General features: G+C 39.9%; 2 protein-coding genes and 3 long non-coding RNA genes across 8 annotated transcripts; 3 read left to right on the forward strand and 2 right to left on the reverse strand.

The window, feature by feature from the left end:
• Positions 1-132: 132 nt before the first annotated feature.
• Positions 133-11,617, forward strand: LOC124203714. The gene is made up of 4 exons (XR_006878593.1): positions 133-266; positions 1,014-1,124; positions 10,368-10,655; positions 11,145-11,617. It is a non-coding gene; the product is annotated as an uncharacterized LOC124203714 (long non-coding RNA).
• Positions 260-4,513, reverse strand: LOC124203712 (vascular endothelial growth factor receptor 1-like). 4 transcript variants are annotated; one of them, XM_046600503.1, is made up of 16 exons: positions 4,187-4,513; positions 3,943-4,120; positions 3,712-3,878; positions 3,495-3,648; positions 3,236-3,394; positions 2,946-3,155; positions 2,781-2,887; positions 2,459-2,713; positions 2,256-2,400; positions 1,959-2,186; positions 1,760-1,898; positions 1,415-1,518; positions 1,168-1,322; positions 984-1,106; positions 795-924; positions 260-730 (listed from the first exon to the last, which is right to left on the reverse strand). In XM_046600503.1, exons 1-16 carry the CDS (start codon positions 4,400-4,402, stop codon positions 387-389), a joined length of 2,814 nt encoding a protein of 937 aa, XP_046456459.1. In that variant the 5' UTR covers positions 4,403-4,513; the 3' UTR covers positions 260-386. The 4 variants fall into 4 exon arrangements, with proteins under 4 accessions (XP_046456459.1, XP_046456458.1, XP_046456457.1 ...); XM_046600502.1 differs by having other exon boundaries at positions 1,415-1,521; XM_046600501.1 differs by having other exon boundaries at positions 3,218-3,394.
• LOC124203713 lies at positions 8,049-9,204 on the forward strand. The gene is made up of 4 exons (XM_046600505.1): positions 8,049-8,205; positions 8,284-8,618; positions 8,693-8,909; positions 8,973-9,204. The coding sequence occupies exons 1-4, from the start codon at positions 8,125-8,127 to the stop codon at positions 9,096-9,098; spliced, it is 759 nt and encodes a 252-aa protein (XP_046456461.1). The 5' UTR covers positions 8,049-8,124; the 3' UTR covers positions 9,099-9,204.
• A 4,948-nt stretch (positions 11,618-16,565) lies between the features above and the next one.
• On the reverse strand, positions 16,566-17,117 carry LOC124203716. Its single transcript, XR_006878595.1, has 3 exons — positions 17,043-17,117; positions 16,843-16,982; positions 16,566-16,627 (listed from the first exon to the last, which is right to left on the reverse strand). It is a non-coding gene; the product is annotated as an uncharacterized LOC124203716 (long non-coding RNA).
• Positions 17,118-17,238: 121 nt separating this feature from the next.
• Positions 17,239-17,908, forward strand: LOC124203715. The gene is made up of 3 exons (XR_006878594.1): positions 17,239-17,457; positions 17,518-17,657; positions 17,873-17,908. It is a non-coding gene; the product is annotated as an uncharacterized LOC124203715 (long non-coding RNA).
• The last annotated feature ends 2,806 nt before the right edge of the window (positions 17,909-20,714 follow it).

A 20,714-nucleotide genomic window follows, 5' to 3' on the forward strand; every position in this document is an offset into this window, starting at 1 on the left:
ATTTCCAACCCTTTATCCGTCTAATTTTTCATTGGTCGGAATTTTGCCAACCCTTCCTTTCTTTGTTGAATAATAAAATTGGCAACGTTTGGTATAGTCAGTTTGTCGCGTGGCCCAGTCAGGTGTGTTTCTCGTCGTCGTCTGATTTTTCAAATCAGGCGAGAAATTTGTTTCAAAATTGTGTTGAGCATTAGATTGAATTTACAAGAGTGTTATGATAGACAGTGTGTGTAAAAGACTGGATTCCACCGACATCTGAATATCGGGTAAGTCTGAATTCATTTGTTTAAATACTTTCGCCTTGCAAGTAAATGTCAGGCTTTGTAAAATCGCGAACGTCATCATAAGTGCAACGTCCTCGTTCATACTTTGATCGTGTTACATAATTAAGCATCTTCTGCGGGTAGAGAAAGAGCTCTAGACTTCTTTTTGAATATGTTATCGCTGAACTGCTTTGCTAGTCCCGAACTTTCTGCTGTGCAAGAGCTTTGACGTTTCTCCTCGCTCAGTTTGGCGTAGGGGAAATTCAAACTCCAATAATCAGAGCTGACAGACGACTCGATGTGGTCGTGTATCATTTCCTGGAGTTGACGAAAAGTCGGCCGCTCTTTTGGGTCCGTTTTCCAGCAGTCCGTCATGACTTTGCTCATTGTATTTGTGGCGTATTCGGGTTTCTCCATGCGATATCCGCTTTGAATTTCTTTCAGAAGTTGACTGCCCACTTCCATTCCTTGAAAACAGAGAATTTAGTAATTGACTATTAGGGACTTTATTACATTATTAATTCCAATTACCTGGATATGGAACTTTGCCCAGAGAAAACAGTTCCCAGAGGAGAATGCCATAAGACCAAACGTCAGATTGGCTAGAAAATATACGATCAGTTAAAGATTCTATGGCCATCCATCTGATTGGCATTAATCCCTGTAAATTTTGAAAAATTTGTAACTTTAAATTGTATGGATAATTGAATTCTAATTTACCTGTCCTTTTTTCTCATAATTGCCTTCCAGGTACATTTTACGAGCCATGCCGAAATCAGCCACTTTGACAACTCCATCATCGGCTAGCAGAACGTTACGAGCTGCCAGATCGCCATGGAGAACCTACAAGTAATTAAACAGGTTAGTTTATTTTGTCTTCAAAGTCGTAGGAAGTACATGTTACTTTTTTGCTGGCCAAATAGTCCATTCCTCGAGCTATTTGAAAAGACCACGAAATCAAATCGCGAGTGGAAACGGATCGAATTAAGGTGGCATCCGGATCTTGTTGGTAATGCCAAAAGGACTTTGGCTCTTGAGGATCGTAAATTAATTCTAAAGCTGATGAATCATCCACAAAAAAAATATGTGCGACGAAGGGAAATTATCACTTCGTTATTTTTCGTTGGTTATTTTTTATGTGGTTGACTCACGTGGCGCCATTTGCTGGGTCATTTCCGTGCCGTTTTTAATAGTGTCTGGCGGTTTTTTCGGTTTGAGTTGCAGACGGGTTCCCTCCACATTACCGTTACAAACGCTACTGAAAATGGGATCGACATTTTGATGATTAAAGTGACAGACGGTACGATACTAACGTAAAATATTGTAGCCGAACGTGATACCACTCATGTGAGAGTAATGCCAATTTATCCGAATGTTTGGTTGCCATAGCTTGATCACTCAATCCACACGAAATTACGGGAGTAAAAAGTGGGGGTACACTATCGCTCCCGGATGATAGCCATGGGAGCGCCAAAAAGGTGCTTTCGTGTGTTTACCTAACTATTTGGTCCGCTTCGTTATCCGATTTCATGTTTCCAAAGTCGTCCATTAGATTGATAAAGTTTTCCCGGTGATTGATCAAATAAGCTTGTAAGTTTCCGAACCGACAGTACTCGACGATTAGTAACAGTTCTCCTAAAATTTAAAAATAACGAATTTAAAGAAAAAACAAATTCATTTTTTTCTTGGAATGACCTTTGTCGATATCTTTGGTACAAGCTCCGAGAAGGTTGACGACATTCAAATGCGATGCCAAGTGCATGAGAATTTTCATTTCACTCACGAGCGCTTCTAGGGCGGCAACGTTCGTTTGCGAACGGACCATTTTGACTGCCACCGTTTTAGCGTGTTCTCCGGACCCTTCGATCCCTACAGCTTCAGCTTTAACTACCCGTCCAAAACATCCAGCTCCCAGCTGTATTCCTATTTTATTTTAAAGTTAATTATTCATTAATTTTTTTTTAATTAAAAAAAAATTAAAAAAAAATTAACCAAGTGTTAGGCGGTGTTTGGGGAATTCCCAACGCTTGTCGTAGGGTAGTGCTTCGATCTGATCTTCCATCGACAATTGCTGACTCACGGGAGGGTTGACATTTCCTTCCAGTAATTTCTTTGCTTTTGGAAACACTTGCCGCTTCTTAAAAGTTCCCAAAATAAGTGATCGGAATCATAATTTCAAGGCTTATTTGTGTCACCTTGTCGAGGTAGAGTTTGATTCCGATTCCGATTATCACGATCAAAGCAACCAGATTCGCAGAGAGGGGGATGGCTGTTGCGTTTGTTAAACCGTTTGAATTACCGAGAAAAACGGTGAAGTTTCTGAACCTTGATTGTCCAAGGCTGTTATTCCACCGGCATGAGTACACCCCTATTTCGTTCACAATTCCATTTAGCGGCAAGATTGACACATTTCCAGATGAATGTACTCGTCCCGGATATTCTTTGTCGTCCTAATCAAGTCAAGTCACTTCGAATTCAAATTTTGTGTCGAGTTAAAATTAGAAATTTGATTTTCACCTTGAACCATAACATTTTATTTCTTTGGAGGGAAATGACGCAAGTCAAGTTCTTGGGTCTTGCCTTATCCAAGTGGATGAAATTTAACACTGGTTCGTTATTAATTTCTGTAGAAATAATTCAGAGGATTAAATATGAATTATTTCACTCGGTTTGCTTATTTACCTTTGACTCGAAAAGAAATCTTTTTGAACATGATTTCTTTATCTTTATTGGCTTTACATTGAAATGTTATGTTGGTGTTGAGGGCTACGTCGATTAGCTCTTGTCTGCTTTCGTAATATCTCCACGTTCGTTCTCGACTGTAAAAGGCCGCCTTTGATGACTGGTGATGGGAATCCAGATCGTCGTAATATCCAGCGTTGATTGGGCTCTCTGATTAATTGATTAAATTCGATTAGATTAGTTTTCACCTGTTTCTTGGATGCGAAAAATACCTTCGTCTGTATTTGTACCGTTAATGACTTTGAGCGTTTCTCCGGTGACGTCGATTAACTGGTAGGCCCATTCCGGTGGTGAAGCAAACTCGCGTTGAACGTGAGTGCGGCAGATTAAAGTAATGTTACTCCCCTCTAGTGGATCGTCTGCATCACCAATTCTCACCAGTTCGATCCCTTAAATTAGAATTTTATTTTTGAAAAGTCTAAAGCTCAATCCTTTTAATAGATCGGCAATTTTTTGAACTAGCCAATCGAGTTTGCTGAAATTGCGTACCTTTGACATAAATTTGAAAATACTCCCAGTCTGAGACATTATTCATAGTCCCGACGCATTGATACTGGCCAGTGTCGCTGATGGTCGTGTCTTTCAGCGACAGTCCGCGTTCAGGGTCCAAATTCCATTTAGAGTCCGGATCAGATAACAAATTCTGATTTAAATGAAAACATGATAACTCGGCCTTTTTCGCTGACTAAATTATTTATTTGATTACTTCGGAGCGTTCCCATATGTAGCCCTTTGCAGTGATTTGAGAATTGCGGATCAGATGGAACGTGACGTTTGGGTGGGTGGGCCTGCAAGGGATTTGAATGGAATCGCCTTGTTTCGAACTGTATTCTTGATAGGCGTTATCGTCTATGATGACGTAATCTGCATCACCTAATATTGACTTTGAGGTTATTCAATTGCCCATTGAATACGTAAAGTAAATAAAATAACATACTGTAAACGTAGACGTATTGTTTTTGTCTGTACGACTCATAATGCAGGGCAGAGTGAACATTGCATGTGAAATACCCCGTATCTTTTGTTCTAAGATTCTCGAGTGTCAACGTCGATGTCATGTGGGTGTGGTTTCTATCGAACGTGTTGCGAAGGCGGTCGTTGACGCCTTGACTCAACTAAATATAAAATGACAATAACCAAATGAAACAAAAAACAAACAAACGTTAGAATAATAATACCACCGGATTATTCTTTGCCAGGGCGTCGGGTAGAATCCACGTAATGTCGTTCAATTTTTGACCAGCGTCGTCTTGGTAGTCGTAGGTGCAGGTGATGGTGAGATTGGCACCTTGTCGAACCACCTGACGACTGCCTTCAGGAAAAATCACTAAACCCTCTGACCTTTCTTTGCCCAAACTTTGGCCGATTGCCATCAACAGGTAGACTAGCTTGTACATGTTGTGAGACCCAAGAAACTCGCGTGAACTCGCCAAGGAATGAAATAAAGGACTGACACAAAAGTTGCGTGTAATATCTCTCAAGTTACTGGTGACTGTTGCGCAGAGAACAGGTAGGTAGACCCGCTGATGCGTGGACGGGCGCAAACTGCCGACTTATACGCAGGACTGTACGATCCGGTGGGCGTTTGAGGAGGTTAGACTGTCTTATACAATTTTGTTTCGTATATAGTCTTGAAATGTCGGAAATCAGGTCACATTTCATTAGCGAAACTCTTCAGAAAGTTCGCTGAGCCGTTGCCGAGTTAAGCTCATAAAGAAAAACTTGTCCTGGGATCTATTGAAATTTTAATTCTTGGAATTATTGATAAGAGTTCCCTCCCTATTTTTTGACGTGGATACGATTGTTTTATATAACACAGCCAGCAGCGCTAGGTGCACTCAATTATTTGTTTCCCATGCACTTTTGATTCACAGGTGGGAGTCGGATCGTATATAACCCTCTCCTTTTTAAAGTTTCACTAAAAAAGTAAAAGCAACAGTCCATTTTGATGTCTTTCACCTTGACATTGCCTTTGAGATAAGCATCAGCCTTCCAGTATAGCGCATACTGCTATACATACACGACTCCACTGGGAAATACGGACGTGTTAGAGCTCCTTGTAACTAGGACCCGAAATCCACTGTAGAAAATCGATAGACCCGGAAGTGCACTTACTTGAACATGATGTCAATTGTCGCTGTGCCATTCTTTCAACAAGACTTTTTGGTTTTGCACGCCTGTCAAATGCGGTGAGCGAGAGCTTAATTCATGGCCCAAAAAAAAGTGGGTATTTGAATTTTAATCTCCGAGAAAGTCGTGTAGAAGAAGTTTTTTTTTCTCCCGTTCTATTTTTGCGTAACACTTTTACACCACACTTATTATTTGAACAGTTTCTGTTATTCTACTTGCTTTTTGCGAGTTCGTGATTTTTTGGTCTCGGAGAGTGTTACGATCACACAAGCTCTCAATCGATCCTCACTTTTTCTTTTTTTTTTCCTTTGGTCGTAAATCTTTTGTTTGCCATCATCTCTTATTGAAGTTGGGTTTTTGATTGTCTCCCCTATACTTCGCCGAATTTTAATGCTTTCTAGAAAATTGATTTAGACTTGTGTACATATTTCATGTCGGTCCGTTTCCAAAATGATTAGACATTGTTTATGTTTACCTCTCTAGAGTTATTCTTTACGAAAACAAGATGATATACATACTATAGGGTGTAGATATTAACAGACTCCTTTTTGATTTGTCAGTTTTTTTTCCCGCTTCTAGTTCAAATTTCAAATAAAGACGAAAAAACTTGTTGCATTTTTCGTTACAATAAAGTTTTCCTTTCTTTGAAAATTAGTTTAAACATATTTGTGTAGAGGAAATGAATTTTTTAATATTGTTGCTGGGAGGGGGAAGAGAAGGTGCTTTGGTACAGTTTAAAAAAACAAGGGGTTCTTGAACTTTAATAAAATAAAACGGGGACACTGATAACCGGGAATTCGCTGGCCATTTGCGTCACTAGACTGTAGACTCGATTCATCTGAAGTAGAGATAGGATGATCTTATTTGAATTTTAGGGATTGGCTTTCGAAAATTGGGTGAAAGGAAATTTTACAGTCTGACGCAAGTGCTACCGAGTGACAAGTGCCGTCCATAAATTAGCCTGACTGATTGATGTACTTCTATTTAAAAAAAAAGGGATGTTAATCAGAGAAAATAAATCGCACCGTTACTGCTATTAGGATGGAATTTATCTGGAACAGGAACCATATTCATATGTGTAAACGCGGTTTCTGTTTGTAATGCAAAACTAGCCGAGATAAATTGGAAACGTGATATAGTTCTAATCGCGAATGGGCGAGCGCTAGCAATTTCACTAAAGAGGTTCATCAGTGTGCTGTTATTTGTAGTTGGTATATATTTGTTTTAAAATAATAATGTTATCAGCACACATTCACACAAGAGCCGTGTTTTGTTCTTTTAACGCGCAGTAACTATATTTGTGGCCTTCAACTGTTTTTTATCGTAAATAAAAGCCAGTTATATGAGATCATTACACATGTAAGTTGAATCTATACGTTTCATCCAGAATTCCAGTCAACACAAATGGTGTCGAATAGAACCGAGGTTATCTATTGTAAATATTCTTGTGCAGTTTCTGCACTTGTAGTTAGTTAACTGTGTGTTTCGACTTTCGAGCGGAAATTTCTAAATCATTTGGCTGGCCAAAGGTTTGAGAGACACTCACGGATGAGAGGGGGGGGGGGGGAAGTCTTGATCGAAGTTTGGAGCCATGACAACATGTCTGTTGAAATTTCAAATCCAATAACAAAATATCGCCACAAGGTCAATTAAGTGATTTGTTACAAAATGTTTTATGCGTTGATTGCACTATCGTGATGAGTCCAGGGAAGTGGGAACGAAGGTCTAATGCGCAAACTTGGCGAAATGTAAAATTCTGGGAAATTCAAATGTCATATTTGGGTTTGCGTCAATCTATAATTCGATAGGATTTTTTTTTACTTAAGTTTTTTTCCAATGTCTATCGTCTGAAATTTGTTGCTGTAGGTCAAATATTGCCACCTTATCTGTTAAATTGCTGTTCTCCCCGCCAATATTGCACGCATCCCCATGACAGAAATAAGTGGATGAAACTAAAAGGGTATAAACATCAAGTAACGAGACACGAGTATACGAGCCGAGTATATACAGCCAGTGTTCTTCTTGCGACGCATTTCTAAAGAGGCTATCAAATTGCATATTATCTTGCTGACATGAGTTGGTGTTATCGAAAACAACTGCGTTTAGGGACAAAGTTTTTTTGGAAATGGAAATAAAAACGTGCCCACTGCACTGCCGGTTATGTCAATCCAAAGGTTTATTGATCCGTCTTTTCTTGAAATTGTACAAAATTTCCAGCGTCAGGATTATGAAACGATCATCGCCTTTTTTCCCCGCAAGACATTAGCCTATACAATCTCTCAACCTATTAAAAGACCTAATAAGCTTTAACAGTTTGTATAGGGATTGAAAAAGTTTGGGTTTATGTAATTTCAGCTCTTCAGCCATGAACTAATGAACGCCACGCGTTCACAAATTATGCGGGTCTGTTTTTTTTTCCGTCTTTTTTACATAAAATTTATTTTTGCTTTGACGTTTGGTGATGTTATTTATGGTCGCGTGGTATAGTAAAGTCTGGTAATTTCTGTTTGCAGCGGTCATTTGAGTAGCACGATAATACGCCAACTTGTTTTTTTTTTTTCGCTTTTAAAGTGAGGATACGCTTTTCAAAGGAACATGGGAATATAGCCAGACTCTATCGGTTCAAAAAAGATCAGTATCCTCTGAAGATTGACATTGGCTACCGCGCTAGGCGCCGAAAATGTTTTGACCCGGGACAAGTAATTTATGTGCGTCACAACACGATGCCACTGCTGACGTTCTATGGGTCATGACACACATTCCTCTCAAGTTCACATGATGTTCTGTCGATGTGCTGATGCCAATGTCTATGGCAACATGGACAACACAGGCGGTCGGTTTTTTAATGAACTTTTATCTGATTGATAAAACAACTCTCTCTCTGCTAACGAGTATATATAAAGAGGAAATTTTTAAAATGTATTAATTCAATCGTTGATTGGATGCCTGCCCACTTGCTCATTTGTGAACTCGTCACACATCCAGCTCGATGAATAAATCCGTTTTTCTTCCGAGAAATCTTTTTTACATCTTTCTCGGCTGCAACATTTTTTACAGCGGACAAAATGTGGTAATATAAGCCTTGCACTGCTTTTATTCGTTTCTTCTATTTTTAACTCTTTTTATTTTTTTATTCCTGCCTTAAAAGAGTGGCATGGGAGTTCCAATACGTAACGATTCCGGAAGTGAAGTCATCGTGAGTCAGTTAACGAGTTCCGCGTCCTATCGCAGATCGATAGACAGCCCGTTTGTGACTGTTGGAGCTGTAATAACCGCTCACGATTTCAACACTGAAATGTCGAAAGCCCTTCGTTTCTACGCTCCCGGTAGTGATCGTCGACATCACGGTGGCAGTGAAAAGAAATTGTTTGAAGAATTCGGCTTACAGCGCTCGCTGAGCGACAGCGACATTAATCTGATCGTTTCTAGTTGGAATTTTCTCAAGAAACGTCTGAGTAGCTTTGCGCCAAAATTGTTCATTGGGTGAGAAACAGTTAATTTAAAAAAAAGGGATATGCTAGGTATTATGTCATTAAATTGTTTTAATATCTTTCAAGATATTTAAAGGCGAGACCCGATTCCAAGAAGATGTTCCCGGACTTCGCTCATGTAAACATCTCGGAATTGGCAACCAATGTTGAATTTCGCAGTAGGGCTTATAATTGCGTCGCCAGTTTGAATTACATCATTCCGCATTTAAAACGTAGTTTTCCCGTATTACAATGTCCGGCGTTGAAAAACCTTAAAAAAAGGTACAACCAAATTGACCCAAAGGTAATTTAGACAATTCATCTGTTGTGTCGATCTGTTATTGAACCTTCTGTTTTATTTGATTAGAGTCTTGGAATTATTTGGGTGAATGCTATGCAAGAGGAGCTGGACAAAACGATTTTCACCGACGACGTCCGTGTTGTTTGGAAAAAAGTTTTCTCGGTTTTGAAGAAATATGTTTCCGAGTTTTAAAAAGAAATCGTGTTTTTTTTTTCAACTATAAGTGATAACTCATAGTCTGCTGTTGCTGGGGCCCTATATCTATTTTTTCGAAATAAAATCATTTTATATTTGGTAACACTACTGACACATTATTTTTTTTTTAAATTTTTAGCTAATTTGTTATTTATTTAGTACTGAGACTTGGTTGTGACATTGATAAGCCTTTATACTTGAGCTGTGCCGTTCATTTTGTAGCCTAGACGATGATATCGATCGACCCAGACGATGTGATATAATTCCTGGAACACTTTTCCAATTTCGGTTCGTGGTGTCTAGATATTTAATTGGTCCATTTAATCTGCTTGGTACACACAGGAAGCAATTTATTAAGTTTCCGAGATGAAAAAAAAAGGTACAAGAGTTTTGAGGTTTTCTTTTTTTTCATTGACGACTGGAACACATGAAAGTAGTTAGCCGTAGGAATTGAACCTTTTCTAATGTGAACTTTGGGGAGACAAAACAATTTATAAATTACAGTCGTTACGTGTCAGACACAAATCCGCGTCGGATACGCAATCTTTTCCACGATCCATTACGCAAGTCGATGAGAAATTGGAACCGGCTGTTGAGCCATCTGGTCCGTGTCATTGGACGTCTGAGCAATTCAATAACTAAGAATATGTTGACTAAGTGTGTATTGTGTAGCAGCCGGTTTCAACAGAATTCAATGGATTTGAAAACTAAACCTGCTGCAAACGAACTCGGTGAACTACTGAATCCGCACGATTACTTCACATCTGCGAGGCGTAGTAAATCGATAAACAATCACGAGCGCATTATAGGAAGATATATAGGATTGCGTTATTCAATAATGGCACCACTTTAACGGAAATTGGGATCGGTATACACACACTGTCTTAATAAGCGGCAGTTTCAATCACGGGGTTTTCTTGCCATCATTTTAAAATGTCATGCTGACTTGCACGAAAGAAAATTTCTATTTATAATTCGGTTACCATGCAATATGTTAACATTTTAAATAAGAGACTTCGATCCGAATCCTCTTATCACTGATGTGTTGCTATCCAGTTTATCCATACGATCAAAATAAAATTTAAGAGTCAAATTTGGCCAAAGTCTATAACATTGCAAGGTAAACGCGAACAGAAATGTAAAGGCACTAAACAAAATTTTCAAGGAATAATAAATTTTTTATTTAAATAAAATCTTTAAGTAATATGCCAAACCTTATTTTTTTTTAAAGCTTCCTTTTAATTTCCAATTCTTTTTTTTTTACAGCACTATTTGATACGTCCCTGAAATCGCGAGTGGGCCGCTGATGTCAACCTACAACGCAGTTTCTCTATTGAAATTTGATGGTCCTGGAACGGAGATCCTTCAGCCAAGCTGGACTTCATCCATGACAGAATAGTGGCTTCCACCAACTTTCTGCTCCATCCTCATCTTCACGACCCACACTCATCCAGCTTCATTGCTTCGCATGCTGCTACACATCTTGGTGTACTTCACTGGTCGCTTCGTTCGCTTTGACACACCTGCAGTCACTCGTCACGGGATTATGCTCAGGTACCTAACACACACTAACCTACTTGCTTTAAACTATGTGTCTATATGATAATTGACGATAACTATTCCATCAATAAATCACACTTGTTATTTTTTTTAATTGCTTTTTTGTCTACTTCCGGTTTCCAAATTCGTTAATAGTTGTGTCAATATTCGTGTCACGCCCAAAAAAATCACATATTCATGATCGACGTAAAAAATATTGGAAAATTGTCCAAAATCGTAAATTTTCCTGATGCATAGTTTATTTTTCGATCTGGTATTTGGTTTAATTTGTCGACAACACAACGGTTGAGGCGCTATAGCTTACTTCCGGTGTACTTCCTGAACATTTTTATAAAACTAACAAAATTGTGAATTTTGTACTACCCTTTAATCTCAGTTTTCACTTTCTTAAAACAGCCCTCTTAATTTGAGGTATGTCTTCCTGTCGCTACAGTCTTGTTTGAATATTATTATCATCCAAGTAAATGTTCATTCTGTTTACAGGACAATCCTTTGCTGCTTATCGTGGACTTCATCCATTGGGGAAAACCGACGAGAGATTACTGGAATTGGAGACTGATAAAATTGTGTAGTTGTTAGTTAACTTAAAAGTGCATATATCTGGGCTCTCTTCTTTTCTGTGGCCCCGTTTCCCTAACTAACCACTAACCAACGCCCGCCGGTGGTCACTCACCCGCTGTGAAACCAGGAGGAGGGGAGGGCTCTGGTCGAACGGGGACTTGGAAGGCGCATGATCCGATGAAAACTTTTGGAGGGTCATGAGTCTAACCCGGAAGCCTAGTATGATGCATTGCTCTCATAATAACTGCTCCTCAGCTCTCTTCGCTCTTTTTCCGGTTTCTCTTAACCACGGCCGGGTAATCTCCCTGATGGTAGAGTCAGTCGGGCAGTGTCTCCCCCTGCTTGACTGGCTGCAGTTTGTACCGGACGGTTTGTTTAATAAATAAAACAAGTATGAAAAACCATATAATGTTTTCATTTTATAAATTGTTATTCATTAATTAAATATAAATAGGTAACAAGTTGATTAACAAGCATATTTATATAACATTGTTTATTAAGCAGACCGTCCGGTACAAACTCTTAGTTAGTACTATTACTCAACAACTGATTCTCTTGAATCAGCAGACTCGAGAGTTTATTGCGCCGTCAAGATAGATATTTCTGAATGGTACCCGTCTTGTCAACTGCTAATGATTCGTGTTCTTGGTTTGACAGAAGCTGTGTTGTGTGTGTTGATCGTCTCCACCATGCACCAAGAAGAAGAAAAGAACGGAGAAGCAAAGAACGACGATGTAAATAGCGGGGTGGGTACCGCTAAATTCATTCTTAGTTGAATGTCGAATCGCTAATACCATTATTGGTTATGGTAGAACAGTTTTCCACACTGGTACGCTGTATGACGTCGAGCATTGCCAAAATGGAAGTGCTCTTTGAAGAACTGAGCGTCTAAATCTTCTTCAGTCAAATTAAGCTAACGGATTCGGAAATCGTCGAAGAAGCAGAGGACATCACAGCTGAAAAAAAAACGTGAGTCAAACTCCTGTGGTTAAGTTCTTCAGCTACTCTCAAAATATTTTGTCTTGTTTGCTCGTGTTGATTGTTTTTAAATTATCTATCAGGGAAGCCCTAATAAGAGGTCCAAGAGAAATTTATTCGGGTCAACTGATACCATACCACGTACTAAATCGTTAATGGTTTTCAGGTAAAAAATAACCATGAGAATATGGGGTCGCAGAAATAGATGTCAACTGGTGGAAAATAAGAAGGTGATATGGTATTTTTCTTTTCTTTTTTAAAAATACTGCCTGATTTTTAAAGATTTGGTGAGGAACATCCAATCTGTCGATCGCGGTCGCTAACCAATTGGTAGAAAAACAGCACCAATAATGGTAAGAAGGTGTGCTGTGAAGTGGCGTGATAATTTTAATCATGGACATTCAGGTTTCATTTCGTGATTTGTCAGATCGAACTCGGATGTGCTTTATTCGAGATTTTAACACAAATTGCATTTTATACATAAAAAAATTTATCATAAAGCTACAATGTTACAGCATTACCCGTACTATGGCTCGTCCTGGTTTGTATTGCTTTGTATAATCTTTAGTTTAACGCTAAATATATTAGAGGCTAGCTAAGAGAATTTGGCTAGATCTTTACAAGATTAGTGAATGTGATTTTTTAAAGAAATTGTGCCTGTTGCACATCGATATTATTGGCCTTGATTCTTAAAGGTGGCTTGGCTAAACTTTCGACGGTTAAACTCTATTTAATAAATAGATAATATAACATTGAGCTAATGATCTTGCATTCTTGACTAAATATTTTCAGGAAACTTTTTGAAGTTTTTGTGGGCACTGATTTGCAGAGTGCTCGTGACCAACAGATAAAATGGCCCAATTGCAAATTTGCAAGCTGTCTTCCAAAACCAAGGAATTTCTATTTGCAAGGTAATTATTTCAACCAATGTTTCTTTTTATTACTGTGGTAATAATTCAAGATGATGAAGTCTAAGTGAAAAGTTTAGGAGCCATTGTTAATTTCAATTGGTATAAAGTGAGTTTTAAGCCATAATCATTTGGTATTAATTTTTATATTGGTTGTTGTAGACCCATTCCAATCCCCAGCAACGTAAACCTGCAGAAGGAAAGGCACGTAAAACTTGTCATGCAGTGGTGTAGAGGTTGGGTGAGAACGGGATAACCATTTGGTGTTACATAACCATTTGGTATTCATTTTCATATTGGTTGTTGTAGACCCATCCCCAGCAACGACAACCTGCAAAAGGAAAGGCACGTAAAATTTGTCAAAAAGAGGTTGGGTGAGAACGGGATAACCATTTGGTGTTACATAACCATTTTGTATTCATTTTGATATTGGTTGTTGTAGACCCAACCCCAGAAACTTCAACCTGCAAAAGGAAAAAAAGGAAAAAAGGTCTGCCTGTCCTTCACATTCGAAGGTCACGGAGATCATTACATAAAACGTGCCATGCAGTGCAGGTTGGTGCAGAGGTTGGGTAAGAACGGGACGTGTTTCATCATTTTCAAGTAGCTACAATAGCCGCAAGGCATAAGAGGTGAGGGTGATAAAAAAATCGTATAAAAGGAGAGAGAAAAGGCGAAGGTAAATCAGTCGAGTGAGCATCTCCCACACGGCAACAACTGCAGCGCTCTGTCTGACATTTCGCATCCATGGGTAAATATTCTGTCTTTTACATAGAGTTTGGTATCAATCCTTCTTTTGTTTATGTATGCCTGTTATTATGTAATATTTATGTTAAAATTTATAATTGTCTAGCAAACTATGGCGTAGTGCTGCTGTTGTGTGTTGAATCATTGATGGCTGGGTCGACCACTGGTGTACCGATGTCTTCTTGGTATGGCGGATACCAAACCGCAACGCCGCTGCCTTACTACCCAAAAGCAACTTACGCAACGACCAGTTACTGCACCGAGGTCTTCAAGTACTACACCACTAAAGCACCGGACTTGAATAGCACAACTTACGCTGCCCCGAGCCACTATACTGACGCCCTGAAGTATTACTCTGCCCCGAGTTACTACTCCACCAAGGCGACGGAGGATGACTACGCATGCTGCCCCATCCTCCGAGGCTCATACACCGAGGCTCCTAAGTATTACTCTCTTCTCATCTACTTATTGCACCGATTTTCCTAAATACTACTCTGTTCCCAGCTGCTACACCAAGGCTCCCGCTGATTGCTACACCGCAGCGGCAAAGTACTACTCTGCCCCGATCTACACAACCATAAATGAGGCGGCCAAGTGTTACGCTGTCCCGACTTGCTGCACAGAAGCTGCTCTTTCGTGCTACGTTGAACAGGAATACTACACTGATGCTCCAGTTCACTACACCACGACCTACGCTACACCGCAGCCCCCAAGTACTACACCGAAGAAGCCGCCTACAACAACGTACGCTGCCTAGTTTACTACACCGAGGCTCCCAAGTACTAAATCACTAAGGCACCAGAATTCTACACGTCTGTGTATGCTACCCCTGCCTACTACACCGAGGCCCCGCATTACTACAACACTGAAGCGCTCAAGTACTACACTACAACCTGCGCTTCCCCGAGCTACTACACCTACGTCCCGAAGTATTACTGTGCGTAAAAGGAGTCTTCAAAAAACAAGAAGTGCCCGAACTGCAGTGCCCTATCTGTCACCAACTTCTTTCCTCATCGTGTAACCGATTCGCAATCATGGGTAAATATTCTTATTTTTACGTTAGTTTTGTTTGTTAATATGCCTGTTAATAATTAATATTAATGTTTCAATTTATTTACTGTTTAGTCAACTATGGCGTCGTGCTCCTGTTGGGTGTTGTATCGTTGATGGCTGGGTCGACTGCTGGTGTAGCGATGTCTTCTTGGTATGGCGGAAACCAAACCGCAACGCCGCCGCCTTCCTACTCAACTTGCGCAACGACCAGTTCCTGCACCGATGTCTTCAAGTACTACACCACCAAAGCACCGGAGTTTTATACTACAACTTACGCTGCCCCGAGCCACTACACTGATGCCCTGAAGTATTACTCTGCCCTGAGTTACTACACCATCTAGGCGACGGATGACACCACATGACTACGTATACTGCCTATCCTACTACACCGAGGCTTCTAAGTATTACTCTGTTCTCAGCTACTTATTGCACCGATTTTCCTAAATGCTACTCTGTTCCCAGCTGCTACACCGAGGCTCCCGCTGATGTCTCCACCAAGACGGTTGAGTACTACACCGAAGCGGCAAAGTACTTCTCTGCCCCGATCTACACAACCACAACTGAGGCGGCCAAGTATTACGCAGTCCCGACTTGCTACACAAAAGCCGCTCTTTCGTGCTACGTTGAACAGAAATACTACACTGATGCTCCAGTCTACTACACCACGACCTACGCTACACCTAGCTTCAACACCGCAGCCCCCAAGTACTACACCGAAGAAGCCGCCTACTACACAACTACGTACGCTGCCTAGTTTACTACATCGACGAATTTAAGTATTGCCTTGCTCCAAACTACCACACTTAGGTTCATATGTATTGCAATATTCATTACTATATCACCTGCTCCGACCTAAACACCTAAGTTCTGAAGTATTTCTCTGTATTTGTGAAAGATTGCTGAAATACAAGATTGATTGATAAATCACATGTTTCTATTTTCTCGTTAAATACCTTCTCCTGCTGATAATTGCAGAATATTTCTGAGTGCTATGTTAACTTACAAATAATTGATCTTGCCAAATACACTAATAAAACTTTCAATAATATTTAAACTCCTTTTTATAAATTCTTTTCTATCATTAAAATTCAAAGTCCAACAAACTATTTTTTAAAAATTCAAAGTCCACACACCTATTATTTCTGCTAAGTCCAGACTTTTGTTTTTGAAAAAAAAATTTAAAAAATTCCCCCTACACGAAATTTTAAAAAATTTTATCGCGAAAAAGATTGATACGAATATTTTATTGCATACAAAATTTATTTTTATAACATTTTACATACATTTTTCCTGTGGCCCCCAGGAGGGGGGGCCTGTCGCTTTCTCTACCGCGATAATAACATGATGCAAGTTATATGCAAGTTATTATTTGTTTGGAGCAGAAAGCTTGTTTTATCTAGCAGTTCTCGACTGTGTCAAACCTGATATTGATCAGGTTGCCTCAGTCGTATACTGCATGATTGAATGAAAACTCAAAAGACAACAGATCAAACTTTTAACTCGGCAACACAAAATAATACTGGCAGAGCAATTTCATTTGGCATGGGTGAAAACACAAAATTTTTTAAGTCAGGAACCCAGATGCCACAGCTCAGCTACAACAGCACAGCAACTTCTGGATTACACTGCAACTGCATGCTGCATACAAAGGCTCAATCTGTCTTCGTCACACCTTTCACCATTTGGCTGCAACAAGGTAACCACCAGTGTTTGTTTCACCTGTTTAAGAAAAGAAAATTATTTTCGAGAAACACAACTGTGTACACATGCATACTCATTAACAAAAGATTGCAAAGAGTAACAGAAAACTACGCAGTCCAACAGAACAACTTTGATATCTGATTCAAAATTTCTATAGTTTAAATTGGTCTACTCTCTAGTCATGTTAACTAAATCTGTAGTACTTTTACAAGACATTTTATCAAAATAATTACTTTTTCGTGTTGAATGGGGTGAGACGTAAGCCAAAAAACAGGCAGCGAGACACACGAGGCACGCCATTTCGGAAATGTACAGGCACTTCCCAAGTCGGAGTTGAATGATTTGGCAGATTGGTTTCTACATGCTATATCACCTGTAAATTTTCACATCAACATTTTACATTCAATAACAATAGGAAATTAACAATAAATACCTTTTAATTTTCATCGTGAAGAGCGTGACAACCGACAACCTTCTGCAGCTACTGTTTCCTGTCCCGTTCCTTCCTACAGGTTAGATTGAGGAATTTTGAATTTGATCCAGCACACATAAGGAATAAATCACATCACAAACAAGTTTCAAAGAAAAGAACTTTAATTTACTGATGAATTCATCGGTAATTTTCATGAAGAAATAGGAAAACTTTTGACAATCACTCAACACAACAATCCGCCATCACATGAAAACGACGACGCCTATGTCATCTGTTGGACATCTCTGACACCCCAACTGTATGATGTCCACCAGGTAGCGCGAGTGTCTACAGGGACGCTTAGCGGCCATTTTGTTCCAAGACGCAGCTGAAGAAGGTTGTCGGTTGTCACGCTCTTCACGATGAAAATTAAAAGGTATTTATTGTTAATTTCCTATTGTTATTGAATGTAAAATGTTGATGTGAAAATTTACAGGTGATATAGCATGTAGAAACCAATCTGCCAAATCATTCAACTCCGACTTGGGAAGTGCCTGTACATTTCCGAAATGGCGTGCCTCGTGTGTCTCGCTGCCTGTTTTTTGGCTTACGTCTCACCCCGTTCAACACGAAAAAGTAATTATTTTGATAAAATGTCTTGTAAAAGTACTACAGATTTAGTTAACATGACTAGAGAGTAGACCAATTTAAACTATAGAAATTTTGAATCAGATATCAAAGTTGTTCTGTTGGACTGCGTAGTTTTCTGTTACTCTTTGCAATCTTTTGTTAATGAGTATGCATGTGTACACAGTTGTGTTTCTCGAAAATAATTTTCTTTTCTTAAACAGGTGAAACAAACACTGGTGGTTACCTTGTTGCAGCCAAATGGTGAAAGGTGTGACGAAGACAGATTGAGCCTTTGTATGCAGCATGCAGTTGCAGTGTAATCCAGAAGTTGCTGTGCTGTTGTAGCTGAGCTGTGGCATCTGGGTTCCTGACTTAAAAAATTTTGTGTTTTCACCCATGCCAAATGAAATTGCTCTGCCAGTATTATTTTGTGTTGCCGAGTTAAAAGTTTGATCTGTTGTCTTTTGAGTTTTCATTCAATCATGCAGTATACGACTGAGGCAACCTGATCAATATCAGGTTTGACACAGTCGAGAACTGCTAGATAAAACAAGCTTTCTGCTCCAAACAAATAATAACTTGCATATAACTTGCATCATGTTATTATCGCGGTAGAGAAAGCGACAGGCCCCCCCTCCTGGGGGCCACAGGAAAAATGTATGTAAAATGTTATAAAAATAAATTTTGTATGCAATAAAATATTCGTATCAATCTTTTTCGCGATAAAATTTTTTAAAATTTCGTGTAGGGGGAATTTTTTAAATTTTTTTTTCAAAAACAAAAGTCTGGACTTAGCAGAAATAATAGGTGTGTGGACTTTGAATTTTTAAAAAATAGTTTGTTGGACTTTGAATTTTAATGATAGAAAAGAATTTATAAAAAGGAGTTTAAATATTATTGAAAGTTTTATTAGTGTATTTGGCAAGATCAATTATTTGTAAGTTAACATAGCACTCAGAAATATTCTGCAATTATCAGCAGGAGAAGGTATTTAACGAGAAAATAGAAACATGTGATTTATCAATCAATCTTGTATTTCAGCAATCTTTCACAAATACAGAGAAATACTTCAGAACTTAGGTGTTTAGGTCGGAGCAGGTGATATAGTAATGAATATTGCAATACATATGAACCTAAGTGTGGTAGTTTGGAGCAAGGCAATACTTAAATTCGTCGATGTAGTAAACTAGGCAGCGTACGTAGTTGTGTAGTAGGCGGCTTCTTCGGTGTAGTACTTGGGGGCTGCGGTGTTGAAGCTAGGTGTAGCGTAGGTCGTGGTGTAGTAGACTGGAGCATCAGTGTAGTATTTCTGTTCAACGTAGCACGAAAGAGCGGCTTTTGTGTAGCAAGTCGGGACTGCGTAATACTTGGCCGCCTCAGTTGTGGTTGTGTAGATCGGGGCAGAGAAGTACTTTGCCGCTTCGGTGTAGTACTCAACCGTCTTGGTGGAGACATCAGCGGGAGCCTCGGTGTAGCAGCTGGGAACAGAGTAGCATTTAGGAAAATCGGTGCAATAAGTAGCTGAGAACAGAGTAATACTTAGAAGCCTCGGTGTAGTAGGATAGGCAGTATACGTAGTCATGTGGTGTCATCCGTCGCCTAGATGGTGTAGTAACTCAGGGCAGAGTAATACTTCAGGGCATCAGTGTAGTGGCTCGGGGCAGCGTAAGTTGTAGTATAAAACTCCGGTGCTTTGGTGGTGTAGTACTTGAAGACATCGGTGCAGGAACTGGTCGTTGCGCAAGTTGAGTAGGAAGGCGGCGGCGTTGCGGTTTGGTTTCCGCCATACCAAGAAGACATCGCTACACCAGCAGTCGACCCAGCCATCAACGATACAACACCCAACAGGAGCACGACGCCATAGTTGACTAAACAGTAAATAAATTGAAACATTAATATTAATTATTAACAGGCATATTAACAAACAAAACTAACGTAAAAATAAGAATATTTACCCATGATTGCGAATCGGTTACACGATGAGGAAAGAAGTTGGTGACAGATAGGGCACTGCAGTTCGGGCACTTCTTGTTTTTTGAAGACTCCTTTTACGCACAGTAATACTTCGGGACGTAGGTGTAGTAGCTCGGGGAAGCGCAGGTTGTAGTGTAGTACTTGAGCGCTTCAGTGTTGTAGTAATGCGGGGCCTCGGTGTAGTAGGCAGGGGTAGCATACACAGACGTGTAGAATTCTGGTGCCTTAGTGATTTAGTACTTGGGAGCCTCGGTGTAGTAAACTAGGCAGCGTACGTTGTTGTAGGCGGCTTCTTCGGTGTAGTACTTGGGGGCTGCGGTGTAGCGTAGGTCGTGGTGTAGTGAACTGGAGCATCAGTGTAGTATTCCTGTTCAACGTAGCACGAAAGAGCAGCTTCTGTGCAGCAAGTCGGGACAGCGTAACACTTGGCCGCCTCATTTATGGTTGTGTAGATCGGGGCAGAGTAGTACTTTGCCGCTGCGGTGTAGCAATCAGCGGGAGCCTTGGTGTAGCAGCTGGGAACAGAGTAGTATTTAGGAAAATCGGTGCAATAAGTAGATGAGAAGAGAGTAATACTTAGGAGCCTCGGTGTATGAGCCTCGGAGGATGGGGCAGCATGCGTAGTCATCCTCCGTCGCCTTGGTGGAGTAGTAACTCGGGGCAGAGTAATACTTCAGGGCGTCAGTATAGTGGCTCGGGGCAGCGTAAGTTGTGCTATTCAAGTCCGGTGCTTTAGTGGTGTAGTACTTGAAGACCTCGGTGCAGTAACTGGTCGTTGCGTAAGTTGCTTTTGGGTAGTAAGGCAGCGGCGTTGCGGTTTGGTATCCGCCATACCAAGAAGACATCGGTACACCAGTGGTCGACCCAGCCATCAATGATTCAACACACAACAGCAGCACTACGCCATAGTTTGCTAGACAATTATAAATTTTAACATAAATATTACATAATAACAGGCATACATAAACAAAAGAAGGATTGATACCAAACTCTATGTAAAAGACAGAATATTTACCCATGGATGCGAAATGTCAGACAGAGCGCTGCAGTTGTTGCCGTGTGGGAGATGCTCACTCGACTGATTTACCT

This window comes from Daphnia pulex, chromosome 10 (assembly GCF_021134715.1).
Source record: "Daphnia pulex isolate KAP4 chromosome 10, ASM2113471v1".
Classification (NCBI taxonomy): Eukaryota; Metazoa; Arthropoda; class Branchiopoda; order Diplostraca; family Daphniidae; genus Daphnia; species Daphnia pulex.